We start from the raw sequence: 18,620 nt of genomic DNA, 5'->3' as shown, positions 1-18,620 counted from the left end.
AAAATTACAGACTTTTCCCCAATTATTTTACTGTAATTATAATAAACAGATATGAAGAGATTCGAAGTGAGAGAAAAGCAATAGCTAAAAAATTAGAACTGAAAAAATAATAATACATTAAATAAAAAACTACCAGGGATTAATTTTTGTTTTACCTGTCAACTATAAAAGCAATTTATGTACTCTGGTACATCTCCGGAATAAAGTATCAGAACAAATTACCATCTGAGGAAGCTCTTCGAATTTGCATAGGAATTAATTCTTTATCGTCAAAAAAAGGCCAATTTACTTAAAATTATTAATTGATTAAGTATAATGGGGTTCCTTAAATTGTCCATGGCTTAGCTGATGACTTAATACTTAGATCCCATCAATGCTTAGTTTCTTAAGGTGATCCTCTGATCGACAAATTTGTGCAACATATGTCATTAAATATATCCAGCTTTGTCGTGTTCATTGTTTTAGCGTATCTTAACACCATCAGAGAAGATTCTTCGTGTAATCAAATAACAAAGACAGTTCTTGGAGTTCCTTTACACTACTTTTCGTGTATAGAAGTTGGTAGTTATTTTAGGAGTTCCTTAAAATAAAATTAGTTTAAAAATTAAGCATGCATATAACACATAGAGAACATTACGATGAATTCGAACTAAGCGTAATAGAAAAGATGCGAAAAAATTTTAAAATTACTTAAAACAATTGACTGATATTTAACAATTAAAATATCTTTGATACACAACTAAAAACATTTTATAAGGGGGAGTTTTCGTTTCTGTAGATTATAAATGCGGCAACAAATTCCAGTAATGATATCCGAAGTACACCGATCCACAAATGGTATTAATGTGAGTGGATTCTCAGTTATTGGATTTTACTACACCCTTTAAGGTTACAGTGGACTCGTTTTTCTTAAGCAATAATTTTACATTGCTGTATCTTGCAGGGATTGTTAGAGAGAGATAATAATTTGATTCATGCTATAACATGAAAAATTTAAATTTTTTCAAAAAATAAGCTTCTTTTTTTCTTCAAATGGTAATGAAAACATTTACAAATTTTTCTACTAATTTCCATGCAGAGTAGAAAAATCAAGTTTCGGCAATAAAAATAAGTTAATAAATAAATAAAAGAAATTTTAAAAAAACGCCCCTCTATAAACGTTTTGGAACATTGAAATGACTATAAAATGTGTTGTGGCAACTTATATTAAAAAGTTTTTTTATTGATCTAGAGATTGTCAAAAAAGTTTCATGGAATAGTCATGAAAATTATAGCACATGGAACTATTTCCAGTTCGATGCAAAATTTTTGTTTTGAGACACACTCAGAATAACAAGTTTTTGTTATAAATTACACTAATATTGTCAAATGTTTTACAAATTCTTATGATTTTAATAATTATTATGCTTTTTTCATATCATTTAATTAATATAAAATGGTCAAAATTAGAAAATGGATTTTCGAGAGATTTTGGGAGCCTAAAAGTTTATATGAAATTTGATTTTGAAAAACATGATAGTTTTTTCAATGTCGAAATATTGATGAAATAATGTATGTTTATTTTTAGCCCAGTAAAGTAGTGCTTGCTAGTGGTCGAATCTTCACATCTCATTATGATCAAAATGGAGGTCTACAATATGTTACAACTCCAAAGAAAACTCGACATACTTTTTTAACTCTGATATCCATAGGATTTTATAAATTCTTCTATATCCCTCCAGGAAATAGTGGTCCATATGTTGTACATTTTAATGATTTAAAACAAGCTATAATGAAAATATTTCCCGGTGATCAAGGCAGAGTTCTTTACAGATATAATAATCAAACATTATTGAGTGCTATAGTTTATGGAGGGGGAAAAGTTGAAAAAAATTATAGTGAAGCTGGTTTTGTATCATCAGAGTCCTCAAGTACTTTAGATTTAGATATTCGAACTGATTATACTTACGAGGGTGCCATGCTAACTAGTTGTAAAATACATTATATTAGCAAATTTCACATGACAAACGCTATTGTACATTATCAGTACGATAATTTTTTTCGAATCAAAAGTATTATGTTTCGCATTGGTAGTCTTCAATTAGCTACAGTAGAATATGTTTACAATCAAAAAACTGGAAGAAGAGAACAACTAGGCGTTTTTAGACTCTTTGAAAAAAGTTCGAATGAAACCGTTTTATCTGATGGAACAGCATCTTACAGTCGACAATTTGATGCTTTGCATAGATTACGACAAGTATCTTTAATTATTGTTGATAAAGAAGTATTTCGAATGAATATTCACTATGACAATCGCAATTTTGTGACACAGTCACGAATGTACATGACTCATTTGGGTAAATCAAAAATTCGTCTTCAGAACTTTTCGTATGACGCTGATGGGCAATTAGTTGAAATGGTTGGAAGAGACCACTGGAAATTTACATATGATCAAAATAGTAATTTAATAACTATGCAGTATATGGGGAATAGAATCGATATATTGCACGATGTTGGAGATCGTATCGTTAGTTTCGGTGATACTCCATATGTTGTGGATGGCCGTGGTTTTGTGATCCAAAGAGGAGAAGAAAGTTTTACTTACAATACCAAAGGACAACTTACAAAAGCTTCTAGAAATGGACGATATGACGTTGAATATTTTTATAATACTCGTGGTATGATTTCCGTAAGAAAAGATAATTACGGAAATGTAACTCAATTCTTTTACGCTGATTTATCCAACCCAGATCTAGTCACTCATATCTATAACAATAATGATGGTAAAACAACTTCCTTACTTTATGATGATCGAGGTTTCTTAGCATTTTTAGTTGTAAACAGAGAGAGCTACTACGTTGCAACAGATCATAATGGTAGTCCATTATTAATTTTTGACAAAAAAGGAGAAGGTGTGAAAGAAGTACACAGAGGACCTTATGGACATGTTTTATTTGATTCAAATCCTCACTTTTATTTACCAATTGATTTTCAAGGAGGTATACTTGATCCTTCAACAGGAATGTTGCATTTTGGAGAAATGATCTATGACTCCTTAGCAGGCCAATGGTTAACGCCTAGATGGGATCAGATACTTCATCACGTTACGACTCCTCAACATTTGCATCTGTATAGGTTCCACAAGAATGATCCAATCAACATTGACAAAAGAATTAAAAATAAATTAGGTAAGTTTAGTACTTTTATTAAACAGTTCTCAAAGATTCCGCAGTGGACTGATCATTAAGACACGGTTACCAGCAAATCACCGAAATCAAGCATCACTGGCTGCGGTCAGTGTGCGGGAGGGTGACCACTTGGATCAGTCTGCGTAGGGATCGAGAGTGTGCGGTATTGGTCCTCGTTAAACTGTTCTACCATAAAGTGCTCGACTTTGCGTGCAGGTCGTCGGGCTACCGAAGCGGTGGTGCCACCCCCTCTGCAGAGGATCAAAATTGTGATGGCATATCTTCGGATCATCCTCAGGGATGTTTCCCAGACCTTCACCAATAGCCCATTGTGCAGCTCTAGTGCGACGTAAATAAAAGTACTAGCAAAAATGTTGAGCGCATTAATCGTAAATCATGATCCTACTGGTATAGTTCGTTCACCGGGAGTTGGCACTTGGCTCCACCTCCTCAACGCAGAGTTTACTTCAGTGTTCATATATTCGTGATTAAAATTGAGACAACCCTTAATGGGCTCCAAACAGTGGATTCTTTTTCAATCACTTACTTCGCTTTATAATCTGCTATTTATACCTTTCATTACTCTAGCTAATTAAATACATTTTAAATTTAAAAACTGCTGTTTTTCAAGCAAAATTTCTCTAAAAGGTTAAACTATTTACTCAAAAGAGAGAAATATCATCAAATTTATGAAATATTTCATGTTAAAAAAATGCACATAAAGATTACGAAATAAATATTTTTGCCATATGATGGCCAAATAGCAGCCTTGTTCAAGATTGTTCACATCCTTTTCCCAAAAATAGCGAAATAGTATCGTCGGACACTACGTGATGAAGGCGGAGCCAAACGCCAACTCCTGGTGAACGAACTATAATTGATAAAAGTAAATAAATAAACTGAAGCCTAGTTTCTTTTTTTTCTTTTGATCACATTAACAAGACTTTGAAACTTCCATAGAGTAATTCTAACATATTTAAAGATGCTAGAATTACTCTATGGAAGTTTCCCTCTAATTTCGCATGATCTAGTCTAACAACATGGCGAAAACAGTGTTTTTTTTAGTAACAGAGACATTTTTTATTACAAGAAAATGAATTTCATTCTATGTAGAATGCAATTAAAAAATATTTAAAAGTTGATTTTCAATTTTCAATTAGTTTTAACTAAACCACCACAAAAGGTGTGAACTGTCAGTTGTCACGTGGCACAGCTTTGCTCATTCGCAATGTGTTTAAAATATATACCTCGGATCATTAATTTGAAAATATCAATAAAACAAGATTTATTAACATCGCTTTCAAAATTTTATTCTTAATGTTTGCAGCATAGCCTTCGTTTATTTTATTTTAATATTCTTTCACAATATTAAGTATTCATATGTTAGTTTAATATTCATTCATAATTTTCAGTTTCAGTTATTTCAGTTCATTATATTCTAATTATTTGTTATCGCCATAATAACAAAAGAAAAGAAAAAATTCAAAACACCAATTTTTTTAATCAATATTTACATTTTAATTCATTTTACTTATTTATTTTTAATTGCATTTGTTATGTTTCGACTTATCAATTGTTTTTCTGTTTCTTTTTTTAGTTTCTTTTTAGTTAAGATTTTAGAGGAAACAATATCTTTACTTTTTTTAGTTTATAATACAGTAATGAATTGTAGAATTATTTAATTTGCACCATTCCGTCCAACAATTTTTATGAATGTAAAAAACTTTTAATTTAAGAGTGTTTCATAGATGAATATTTCATTGGTTTATTTAAAAGTAAAAAATAGGGGGACCGGAAAGTAATGTCGTTTCAGTGCATTTGATATTTGTTATCAAGATTTTATTTTTAGTCAATAATGTATTCACACCTCGTTAGCAACAATCTTTCAATGCGCGATCGGAAATGAATCGAAATGGATCGAAGAAAATGAATTGGTTTTTAAGATTAACGAATATTTAATGCGCCGAAATGACATTACTTTCCGGTCCCCCAAATATACAGTCCCTTTTCCACCACATCCCTTATACAGTCCCCCACTAATAACAAGAAAATTATTAGACGCACTATAAGATTCTATGTAAAATCTTAATGATCAGGTCATACTTTACAGCTTTATTGTTTTGACGCGACTAAAACCGGTTTACCCTTGTTTACGCTCGTATATCAATTGGTTAAATTAGGCGATATATAACGTAAATTCGACGATTGGATAAATTGGACTATATATTATATGAATATAGAATGTTTATTATGTCAGGTATTATATTAGTATATTATAATAATAAAGACAAAATTATTAGACGCACTGTAGTTTTTTAATTATTACATGTTTTGCACGAGTATATATGCAATACTTTTATATTTGAACATAAATGTAATCGACTTTCATTCGGGAGATTTTTTATATACTTCCTATTTTTATTTATTTTTAACGTATTGCATTATAATGTTAACCAATTGATACACGAACGTTGACAAATACAAACTGATTTCAGTAGCGTAAAAACAATAAAGCTGTATAGTATCATAGAATCTTATAATGCGGCTAATAATTTGACTGTATAACTATTAAATTTATAATTTTTGTTTTAGATTTACATTCTTGGATCAAAAGTCAAGGCATAGACATCGAGAGCTTAGATTTAGCGGCTCATTCACTTTTTAATCGACTACTTGATAGAGAATCAACTCCACTTTTCTTAGACATGCCATCCGTTCCATTAGTATCTGGATTTGCTTGCGCTATACAGCAAAAACTAGAAAGTTTTGCCGCTCTAACAAGTGTTGCAAGGCCGAAAGTAAAACGGGAACAGCTTTTTGAAACGGTTTTACCGAAAATTAGCACTATGAGTGTTCCGTTTGGAGCTGGTATTACAGTTTCTCGAATCGGTGACCGAGCTTTAGTGAGAACATCGAATGAAGCTGACAACATTTCAAAAGATGTTTTTACATCCGTTTTTAATAACTCTTTCTTATTGGATCTTCATCTTGTTATGCATGGTCAAGACGTATTTTATTTCGTGAAAGACAGAACATGGCGAGTTGCGGATGATTTGAACCAATTACAAAGACTTGGTACAGCAATTAATACAACAGTTCATGAGCCCAAACCTGAAGATATTAAAACTGATAATCATGTAGATGTCCGAGTACATTCCGAGCACGCTATACTTAATATTCGATATGGAACTACTCCCCACAAAGAGAGACAAAGATTATTAAGACACGCTAAAAAACACGCAGTTGGCCAGAGGTGGGCTCAAGAACGCCAAATTATTTTAACTAGTCAAAGAGGTTCTCAAAAGTGGTCTGAAAAAGAAAAAGAACATATTCTGACAACTAGTTCAGTACCAGGTTATAGAGGTGATTATTATCATGATGTAGAACTCTATCCAGAGTTGGCAGACGATCCAGCGAATATAGTATTTCATAAATCGAATCAAAAACAGAGGTGACCGCATTTCGAATGACCTTCCATCGGGTGTTGTTCAAATTTTTACCCCTCATCAGTCTCTTGTTAACTAATGTCCAAAAGTATTGATGTGTTATTTGGATAACTCGTTCATGAGAATAATTATTTTCTACAACCAGCTTGAAATCAACAAAACAGAAGATGAGAAATTCTTATGGACAATCAATACAGTAATACTATATAATAGGCGCAAGAATTTTTTCTATCAAGCTGAGTAAAATAGTTATGCCTGAAATAAAGTATGTTTTACACTAAGAGTATTAGGAAAGAAACAGCAAAAGAGCTTGTGATGCAAAGGCTAAACATTTTGTATTTGAGACTGAGCTTGTAAAAACAAAGGTTGAAGAGGAAAATGTGTATTTCATTACCTCTTTTATTTCCTTCTTCATTAAAATGCTTTGAATTAAAAATTTAACTAAGCAATGAATTTGAAGAAATGCTAAGACCAAGAAGCTTTCTAATTTTCATATTGTTTCCAAATTTCTAAAAGCAATCCAAACGAAATTTCAGTTATGTTTCTAACGTTCAGACGTGTTCACCTTTTTCAGTACAAATTTAATCACTCGAGGTTTTTAAAAGAAAAATTTTAAAAACAAATTTACTCATTTTACATCAGCCTGTCTTCTAATAAAAAATAGCAATAAAACTCATATTTTTATTCATTACATCCGTAAAATCATCCACGATATAAAAATAATAATAATGAATCCCCATGAAATCTTCTTTAATGATTTTAAGAACAAAATTGCGCATTTTACATTAGCCTGTCTTCTAATAAAAAAATAGCAATAAAACTTATTTTTTTGGTCATTACATCCGTAAAATCATCCACGATATAAAAATAATAATAATGAATCCCCATGAAATCCTCTTGAATGAGTTTAAAAACAAAATTACTCATTTTACCTTAGCCTGTCTTCTAATAAAAAATAGCAATAAAACTTATATTTTTGTTCATTACATCCGTAAAATCATCCACGATATAAAAAATAATAATAATGAATCCCCATGAAATCCTCTTGAATGATTTTAAAAACAAAACTGCGCATTTTACATTAGCCTTTATTCTAATAAAAAAATAGCAATAAAACTTTTGCTCCATAAAATAGTCCGCGATATAAAATTAATAATAATGAATCCCCTTGAAATCCTCTTGAATAAAGTTTCCCCATAAAACATAGCAACCTACAATGACTTATTTCAAAAAAGATAAATAGCCTATGTCATGGGAATGGAGGTTGTAATGTAATGTCGTTGGGTAGAAAAGCAAGTAATCTATAGCGTGGATGACCTCAGCGTAGCGAATGGTTCCCAAGTGTAGCCCGACCTCAATGTAAGATGTCAAAAATACGAGATCATTTTCATGGAGTGCTGCAACGCGCTTCTATGATACTGGATAACAAAAGTTTATTTTTTTAAATAAGTTTTTCGTCCATTTTAGGTACATTTTATAAAATGAGGTATTATTTTCATAGAAATATGCTTACATTACATTCATTAAGACACAAAAAAACTTCGTGTATAAAAAATTCTATTTTGTTTAAGAAATAAAATGGTGCGTGTAGGCACCATTCACCAAAACAATGAACGAACCATTTAGTTGAAAGCTTGTTTTTTTCATGAAATTTGCTTCTTTTTTAAAATTTGCTGAATTGCAACTTTAATTCATCATAAAAACATAATGATAAATCTCAAAAGGAATACTTATGCATTTTCAAAAAATTTCATTCGTAAATAACAGTTTTGAGTTTTAAAAAAACTTTAATAGTTTAAAAATTTCTCAGCAGAACGTGTTTACTCCAATTGATTTACTTTTATGTGTCTTAAGAACCTTTGACAATAGCATAAAAATAAAATGAGTGAAAAATATACGTCACAGTGTTAATAAAAAAATATTAATTGAAATGGTGCTCTTGCGCACCTTTGGCTGAAAATGGGTAAATATCGGGACAAATTTTTATATTCAAACATGCGATCTTTATGTTAATATGGCACACCATTTATAAAACAATTGTTTGCAATGTAATTGGTGAGTTGATTTCAAATAGGGTATCTATATTTTTTCAGCAACATATTCATGGCTTAAATATACCTATTTTACATATTCTGAGTAAAATCTTTTTTGTGCTGAATTGAATGTTGTTACATTCAAAGAGTTTAAAAGCTATTAAGGTTAGATATTTTGCATAAGAACATTTTATAATTATGCCTATTAACACTTCTGGTGCTGCAATTGAAGACTTTTTTTGTGCAGAATCGATTGAGACAAAGTAATACAGTCGGACTTCTATTTAACGAATTTCTCTATTTTGCGATTTTTTTTTTGAATAATCAAGAAAATTTTGGAAATTTCTTCGTAAAATAACCTCCAAATAGCTAAGGAAATTTTCTATTTAACTAACTTTTCTTTGAGATCCACTTTTCCCAAAATATGTCAGAACATTTCAAACCTGTTAACGCATTTTATGGGGGAAATGACCTTGAATTGATTTTCGTATCCACTTAAATTTTTGAGAAAACAGTAAAATCCCTTTTTGTTTGCATTTCAAACTCAAAAAAAGTTAACGGATTTTTTCTGTAGCAATTAAATTTAAGAACGTATGTAGCATGATAGTGTAACACTGGATAATTTTTTTGCTCTATTCTTGCTTTTCATGCAGATTTCTTTTATGGTTAAGATTTATAAAATAAATAATAGATACTAGTTTACAAGATAAAGGTGTATCAATTGCTATTTTAATAATGAATTTAAAGCATGTTTTGCGTTGTTTAAGTACTTCAAAAGATGATTTTCTATTTAATGAATTTTCAATATAACGAACTTAATATCATGATTTTGCGACTTCGTTAAATAGAGGTGTGAGTGCATATAATAATTTTAAAAAGTAAAGACGTTTTTAAATATTAGAAATACAAGTTTGCATCTAAACCTGTTAAGATATCCATTATTGCTATATTGAGGCAATGTTTCTTATGTATTTTTTAATGCAGTAAAATAAATTTAAAATCAGTAGAATAGAAAGGGTTTTGTGCGTTGACGGGTATAAATTTTATACATAAAACCCTTATTTCCTTGAAACCATTATCTTATCAATTTAATTTTCTTTTTAGTGAACTAAATAAAAAAAGTGCAAAAAAATGTGTCTCGATAACCGTGTCAGATTTGTAAATATTTCAAAAAAGAATGTAGGAGAGTTTAACACAGTATATTTTATATACTTTTAAACTATCAACCAGATATTGATTTTATTCAATTGAGCGAATACCTTTTCTGTCTGATATTGATCTTCTTAAATAAAAGACATTTAGAAATATCAAAACACACTTAAAAATTCATTTCCAAATAACTGCAGCTTTCGACAGTCATTATGACACTTTTTTTATAGATTACAAAAGAAACATCAAAATTTTTCATTTGAGAACAAGGTGATTTTCTATTGGAAGAAGTTTTTTGTAGATGTTATTTAAATTCTGAGAATAAATATACTTTTTTGTGATACACAGATGAAGGCACTATCTGGCTAAATCAAAAGCATTTTGCTACAATAATTCTTTAATTTTATGTTTTATTCTTTAATTTTATGAACTATGAAACATTTTTACGAGTTTTATGAACTAGGGCTGACTAAATAATCTAAAATTTGAAAGGAATCAGCTGATTGGTTGATCCCAAAAAGATTTATTTTAGAATTCCAGAGAATTATTCCTTTTATTTATTATCAATTAGTTTCGTATCCTAAATCCAAAAGTACTTCGATCCTTATTAATTTCAATATTGAAATAATTATCACGCAATAAGCCTTTTGGCAATAAAGCTTTCACGTATTAAGCCTAAACCTTCAGGCAATAAGGCCTTCACGTAATAAGTTTAAAACATAAATAAAAATTCGTTGATTATTTAGAAAAATATTGTGTTTTCTTAAAATAAATTGTTCTGAAATCATAAGGACTTATTCATAACGCACATCCAAAACAATTATAGAAGCAGCATATTTTTTGCTGAAACAATTCAAGAGATCATTCTATAAATATTCGAAAAATGCATATGAAGTGAAACACAAATGCTTGGCAATCTATCGAAAGAGCTTCATTATTGTGCTTTTAAAAACATTTTTTCGTCTTTGTTTCGTAAGATGTTTATTAAAGACAATATCATATTTATGCTAGGAAAAAAAAGGCTGTTAAAATCTAACTAATCACAAGGCAAATGTTATAAACAGGTTTGATTGTGGGAGGAGATACACTGTTTATTACTCATGTTTTCCTCTACTGTAATTTGTTAGTTTTCAATATTGTTTTTTTTCTTCACTTACATATTAATTTCAACATACATTTTTATTCTAAATATAACTCTTTCATTCATGAAATAACTGACTTGCCAAATAAATTTATATTGTATATTCATTTCTATCATTCTATATTGACAACTAAATTATGAAAATTTGTAACTACTTTTTTCTTATCGTCAAACATTACACCATGTTTTTTTTTAAAGATTTGTGTTTTTTTATTATTCAACTTATAGTAAAAAAACATGAGCGCAGCAAACAATTTATCTTCTTTTTATTCTATATTTTTGTGATTGTGCGTGCTAGGTGAACATAAGTTACTTGTAAACCTTTTTTGTTAACAGCCTCTCATGACTAAATTATTATTTAGAAAGTATTTTGTTCTGAACGAAAATGTTTGTTATGCTACACATTTTCCTCACTCATCCTTTTTGTTATATTTAAATTAGTTGTTATTAAAGATGTGTTGTTTTTAGAAATAACTTATTCAGTATTAACTTGTCAAACAGAAAGTTTTTATTTATTCGCACTGCAAGAAATAATACCACGAACAATTGAATACTGTAAATAAATAAACTGTATTGCTTTTATGGGTGAGTTATTATTGCATGAAAGTTTTTATGCAGAGTATTGTTGATGTGTGTAATACCAACCTGAAATAAAAAATTAAGCTGTTGTTATATAGTCTCTTCACTTTCATACTTTTCACTTCACATCTAAAAACAAATGCCAAATATTAACATCTCTAAAATGTAGTTTTTTAAAAAAATATGATATCATGTATAACATGATATCCTGTAATGAATATCAACATAAATACAAATATGATATGTAATAAATATCAACATAAATGCAAATATGATATCCTGTAATAAATATCAGCATAAATACAAATATAATATCTAATAGATATCAACATAAATACAAATATGATATCATGTAATAAATATCACCATAAATACAAATATGACAGCAAGGGTATTTTATAACCGTCGTTGCACAGCCGACAGAATTTTTGAGTATACAACTACTAATGCTCAACTCCGTAGTTTTGTAATTTTGAACCCAATCTAGAAGACAAGGGAACTTCTGGATCAAGTATTGGGAGCTATGCATCTTCCTGGATTACTTTTTGATGGAACTGACCCTCAATTGCGTTACATGGAGAGGAAAACCACAAAAACCACACACGGTTAGCATGATGACAAGGAGACGCATGATCTGCCTTCAACTGAAGATATTTTACTTCAGCACTGTGGTCGGGGCAAGCCAGTATCGACAAGCCATTGACCTCATTGGAAGGACCTTTATTCGCCAAGCTCTGACCCATCACTGCTGGGAAGAACTGGGAGCCTGACTGTACTCATTTCACACTATAACAGCCGGTAACCTAATTTTGGACCCTAAGGGAAGAGTGTCATCATCTCCAAGCATCTCTTCTTAACGCAATTCATAATGTCCGCTGTTTAAAAGTGCTCACTTCAATCTTTCTAATATCCTCATTTTACGCTCAAATTTTAGAATTGCACATAACAATCTTGTCGCGCTATAAGAGGCTTCATTTGATATAGTTAGGAACATTTTTATTTCCGCTCATTATTATGGTTATACCTTGAACCAACTTTTTATTATGCAGAAAGTAATAACTTCATGGAAAATTAGCATTTTTTATGAACTAATTCTGAATTAACGAGAAAATTCCTATTAAAATTAGTCCATTGGATAATACTCCTTACATATCTTCTCTTCTAAACTTGATCAAAATTAATTTTCGTGCACATTTCAAGTATAATAAATCAAATTTATCATAAATTTAATACCAAGTAATATTTTGTTGGAATATTAATTTTGAAAACTGGCTTTTTTTTCTTCTTTTTTTTTAAAAAAGAAAGATAGTTTAGTATTTATTAGTCTTGTGTTCAAATATAAGCACTTCAGGGTTTCATATATATATATATATATATATATATATATATATATATNTTATATTCAAGATTAATATTAATTTTTTATCAGTAAATAGTTATTATAATCATAAACTCAAGAAAGAAAGACATATTAACTATATATATATATGTATGTATATATATATATATATATATTACGAAAAAGTATTTCTCATAACGCTTTTCAAATAAAAGCAAAAGTTACTAAATTCATTAATATAGAGATATGTTTCTTTTGTAAATCCATTTTACATATTTATGGTAATTCTTTTTAGCTTTCATTTCAACAGAAGTTCAGCTTCGTTGTTTTATTTTTAATTCATGCATATACACCAGATCAATTAATGATAAATCGATGAAAAATCTAATTTCTTTTGAATATTCTTTTATTGGTTAATATCTAAAAATGTTATCTTTAAAAGGTCTGGGAGGGGGGGGGGGAAGCGGCAAAAGAAAGTCGATCATCTCGAAAAAGTTGATAGCTACAGTCTATTACATATATCTTACCGAAACAGATGAGATTAAATAAGAGATAAATAAATCATTTACAGATTCTTAATTTTATGTTGATTATAACTAAGTATACTACAACTTCTTTGCGAATTAATTATGGATACGTTTTGGATTTTTTGTTCAATAAGAATGCACCGACAACAGAAAGAAATGGAATTATATCATTATCCTCTTATGTTACAGTTATTTTCTTCTAATATACACCAAGTGCAACTCTATTAGGACAAATTCAATATCTTGGCGCATTTTCCAGCACAAAATTTAGCATAATTTTGCAAAACCTAACAAACTTCTCCTTACATAGACCTTTATGAGACGTTATTAGGTGATTGGTGGCTCGTTCATAACACTCTGCAATAGAGGGAGATTAGGTTCTATCCAACTTCATCCACTAAATGCTTAATATAATTAATATCTGGGGCTGTCCAGCGTGATAAAGTAAAGTCATGTATCAGAAGTTGGACGCATTGAAAGTTGATCATTGTGAAAAATCATCAGTATATAAGGTCAACACTGGTGTTTTCTGAAGCAAACAAGTATGAATAAATATTTGTTTTTATAAACTCCCTTTTACCACCATTTTTTTATGATGTTTGTTTCAATCGAACCCAATGTAACTGCAGTCTTACTATGCATCGTTACTATTGTGAAGCAACTTTCCCAAAAGGTGTGCCACGAAATCCTTTTGAGTTTTAACATCGAGCTTTTCAATTAGAAAAATTCAAGAATAAAGAATTACATTTCTCTAATACATTGTTAAAAATTCTGAGCCACGTTGCACCGAAAATCAGTATTCATTTGCGGGCTGCATAAAATGGAGTTACCCTATTTTCGTATTTTCACTAGATCCAAATATCAGTAGAAGGCAGTACCAAAAGAATTTTATTTAAATTTATAGTGATAAAGTATTTCCTTTTTTTTAGTAAAAAACGTGCAAATATTTCCATAATTTCTCACTACGTAACTTTAAATGCTGGAATTCAGCATTTAAACGAAATTTGTTATAAATAAAAAAGTACGACTTTTTTTACTCTCTTAGAAACTATTGTACCGAAGTCAGTTTAAATTTGGGATTATATGTCATCAAAATGAATTCAAAAATCTGTATATAATAGTAAATTCAACCATTTTTCGAGAATTATTAAATTTAAATAAAAAAAATGAAAAGTAAAAAAAAATTACTTCCTGCATAGAATTGCAAAGCAATTTTTGAGTTTATTGCCTAGAAACTATTGGACCGATTCCAAGTTAGGATTTAAGAAAATTTAGAAATTAAGAGCAAAAATTTATATGTAATCATTTTAAATGCTTGTGTATAATAAATCAAAATGTTTTTTTTCTATTATTATTAAATTTAAATAAAATGATAAAAATAAATAACTTTTTGTGTGTGTAATCCAATTCAAATTAATTATTAAATTAATTTATGGTAACAAAAAGATGGAAAAAGTCATTTTTGTAAGTATTTATCATTAGATAAACATTTTTTTTTTAATTAACTTGAAAATTTCATTTTTCAAAATAATTGCTCAGTTTCGGAGATATTGCATTACTGGAAAAAAAAACTAATTTTCTCTCTTGAATAAGTTATTTGAACTGAAGATTCCTGGCCAAATTATTAGGCGCACTATAAAATTCTACATAAAATCTTAATTATCAGGTGATATAATACAGCTTTATTGTTTTTACGCAACCGATACCGGTTTGAACTAGTTTACGTTCGTGTAGAAATTGGTTAAATTAGACGATATATAATATAAATTTGACGATATATTATATAAATATAGAATATTTATTATATCAGGTATTTTACTAGTATATTATAATAATTAGACCAAATTATTAGACGTACTGTAGTTTTTTAATTATTACATGTTTTGCACGAGTATATAAGCAATACTTTTATATTTCAACTTGAACGTAATGGGGTTTTAATCATGAGATTTTTTATATACTTCCTATTTGTATTTATTTTTAACGTATTGCATTGCAATGCTTACCAATTGATACACGAACGTGAACAAGTGCAAAATCTGATTCACCCTCGTAAAAACAATAAAACTGTCTATTATCACCTGTTAATTAAGGTTTTACTTTGAATTTTAAAGTGCGTCTAATAATTTGGCCAGGGGCTGTAGTTACTTCCATACTTTTATAAACAAAATTAGGCGAAAAAAAAGTTTTTTTTTTATTTATTTAAACACTGAAAATCTGTGTGTCTAATTTCCTTTTCCTCTTATTAATTACCACATTTAAGAATAAGATTACATGTTGCTAAATGAAAATCTAATATCATTAGATCAAAAGTTATATACGTGTTTTGCTATTAAAAAATAAATAATGCCAGCTTTTTACTAATTCACCCATTAAATAAATTTGCAAGAAATAAAACCCTTGTACATTAAAATAAACCTTTGTACATCAAGCGTCAAATTAAACCAATTTTTATTAAAATATTACTGAATTGTTAATTAAAAAAACGGCGTCTTGGCGACATTTTCGAAAGTCCTTGGCGAAGGAGAATAACCCTTGGAGCGAAACCTGTACGGAATTGTGAATAGTAGGAAGTAGGAAGCAAACGAGCTATGCAACTTAAAAAGCAGGCTCGAAAAAGGGAATCGTAATGAATGACAACAGGAAGTGTTTTTTTTTTCAGTGTTCTGTGTGGAAATAATGATTAATATATCGATCGTTCACTCTTTAATATGGATCGTATATTTTATATGGATCTCGCTCTTTAATATGGATCGTATTAAATAGATTATGATTTCATTTTAATGATTTTCTTTACAATATGGCTTTGAAACAAGACAATATTTATATGAAAGACTCTGTGAGACGTTTTAAGGACATGTGGCTTGATGGTTCAATGGATCATATTCATTTTTTATTAGACTGTTTCGTGGTTTCAGCTGGTTCTGAACCACCTCAACTTGGAAGATATCATCCTCAATCTGATCCTGAAGAGTTTGTTGAAAAAGAAGTTCCTCGTTATAGGGTAATGTCCCCCGATGACATGATAGTCAGAGAATTGTCCGAAATGCGTATGGTTTTGGAAAGACTTATGGAAAATCATCCTAAAGAAGTTGGAGAATTTTATGAATGTGGTATTTGTTTTGATTCACAATGGTTATATCGACGATCATGCTGTTATTTTCCTGTCTGTTCCAATTGTTTACAAATTTATCTTTCTTTCAAGATTAATAATGGTCTCGTCAAAATTGAATGTTGTAACACAGAGTGTAATGTTTTTGTTCACAGGGATGAAATTTCAGTTCGGTTAAATAAAGTGGACAAAGATAAATTTAACAAATTACTAGTGCTAGCTAATCAGGACTTGAGCACAAAAACGTGCCCTCGATGCAGTCACCTTACAAAAAAACACAAAAAGGATAATCATTTTCCTAAGTAAGTACTTTTTGGTTTCTGTGATTTTAAATAATATGAATACATTATTTTATTAAAAATCTATAATTTTATTTAAATATTTATGAAATTCTATTTATATTTATGCACACTTTAATACTTCTCTATTTAAATAAAATTATCATTATAATAACTTTTATCATCAGGTCACCTTAAGCAATGGAAAAATCAGTAATTCTTTGAATACTCCTATATTTTATGTGTAAGAATGCGTAAGTTTGTTTCAAAAATGTTTCGTAAAAACATAAGAAAATACTTACATAATAGCAGATTAATTCTATTTATATTTATGCTCTCATTACTTTAATACATTTCTATTTAAATAAAATCATAATTATAATAACTTTTATCATCAGGTCACCTTAAACAATACATTTGTTGGAAAAATCAGCAATTCTTTGAATACTCCTATATTTTATGTGTAAGAATGCGTAAGTTTGTTTCAAAAATGTTTCGTAAAAACATAAGAAAATACTTAAATAATAGCAGATTAATTCTATTTATATTTATGCACTCGCTACTTTAATACTTTTCTATTTAAATAAAATTATCATTATAATAACTTTTTTCATCAGGTTACCTTAAACAATACATTTGCTAGAAAAATCAGAATTGCAAAGGTTGCATTTTTTGAATACTCCTATATTTTATGCGTAAGAATGCGTGAATTTGTTTCAAAAATGTTTCCTAAAAACGTAAGAAAATACTTCAAAAACTACTTTAAGAGTGGATAAATAAGTTCTTCCTTCAATCTATTTCTTGTCAAAATAATGTTTTGTTAGTTATTTTTTTAAACAAGCATCAAAACACTAAATTGCTTTTTCGAACCACACAGTAATATAACTTATCCGCTATTTGTTTAGAATATTATCCTATCCTATTTAAGCTTATTCTTCATCTAGACGCTTTTTTATTTGTTCCATTTGCTCAATTATTCGTATGAATGTTAATAAGAAACAATTGTTTTTGAATGTTTGAAAACTTTAGAATAACTTATGTTCTTTTTAATCAATTGGCGGAATTTACTCAATCTGTGTAGTGCATTTATTTAGTAATTTTTGGCGTAATGTTTAATGCACAACACAAAGAACGTACTTCCTGAATTCTATGATTAGGTCTTATTCTTAATGTCAAATAAAAAAGCACGCATTAAGTCACCTACAATACAATAAATAAAATTAAAAATAGGACTTTTTATTCAATGGAATGAATAAAATAAATGTCACATAAACAGATTTTAAATATAATATTTATTTTAAGGTCACTTGAATTCCCTTCTAACGGAATAAATTGGATAAAACATCAAAAGTTTTGACAGATCGATTTAATTTTTGTAGTAAGACTTATTATATTTAAATTTTCTTCAATTTTAATTCATTTTTTAAATTTTTCTGGGATATTTAAAATACTTTTTTAAAAATTCAATACGAATCGGAAAAATTCCTGTTTCATGAAACTAACATATTTTAAAATATTTTTCTGTTTAAAATATTCGCAAAATGATGCCCCCCAGACATTCATTTCCCTAACAACAATTTTTTCTTGGCCCCAATATGTGATCTGTATGAACATGTTTTTAATAATGCTTCTATATAGGGCAAATATCTGCCTATATACGGTCAATATAAAGCCTATATTGGCTGAATAATGAAAACTCTATATACGACCGATATTGGTTGTAAAGTGGCTGTAAAATATCGGATAAATCGGACAATTGTATACAGGTCAAAATGTTGGAAATTAATGTCCTTTGGAGCCCTTATTGTGCAAAAATTCATGAATATTGGTCCAATGTGGGCCCTAGTTA

At 29.1% G+C, this 18,620-nt stretch overlaps 2 protein-coding genes across 2 annotated transcripts in view; both read left to right on the top strand.

Annotated features, from left to right (window-relative positions):
* LOC107452026 (teneurin-m-like) overlaps positions 1 to 7,593 on the top strand; it is a 124,419-nt gene extending 116,826 nt beyond the window's left edge. Inside the window, exons 25-26 of the mRNA XM_016068302.3 lie at positions 1,568 to 3,167; positions 5,760 to 7,593. Of these exons, the coding sequence (XP_015923788.3) occupies positions 1,568 to 3,167; positions 5,760 to 6,622 (2,463 nt within the window). The 3' untranslated portion in view covers positions 6,623 to 7,593. The remainder of the gene's footprint in view (positions 1 to 1,567; positions 3,168 to 5,759) is intronic.
* An 8,337-nt stretch (positions 7,594 to 15,930) lies between these two features.
* The window catches only part of LOC107452016 (E3 ubiquitin-protein ligase RNF217), a 60,803-nt gene continuing 58,113 nt past the window's right edge, over positions 15,931 to 18,620 (top strand). The window contains exon 1 of the mRNA XM_016068292.3: positions 15,931 to 16,795. Coding sequence (XP_015923778.1) covers positions 16,182 to 16,795 — 614 coding nt within the window. The 5' untranslated portion in view covers positions 15,931 to 16,181. The remainder of the gene's footprint in view (positions 16,796 to 18,620) is intronic.

The sequence above is a fragment of the Parasteatoda tepidariorum genome, chromosome X1, assembly GCF_043381705.1.
Source record: "Parasteatoda tepidariorum isolate YZ-2023 chromosome X1, CAS_Ptep_4.0, whole genome shotgun sequence".
Classification (NCBI taxonomy): domain Eukaryota; kingdom Metazoa; phylum Arthropoda; class Arachnida; order Araneae; family Theridiidae; genus Parasteatoda; species Parasteatoda tepidariorum.
The sequence above is the reverse complement of the archived record's forward strand: the minus strand, read 5'-3'. Positions and strand labels throughout refer to the sequence as shown.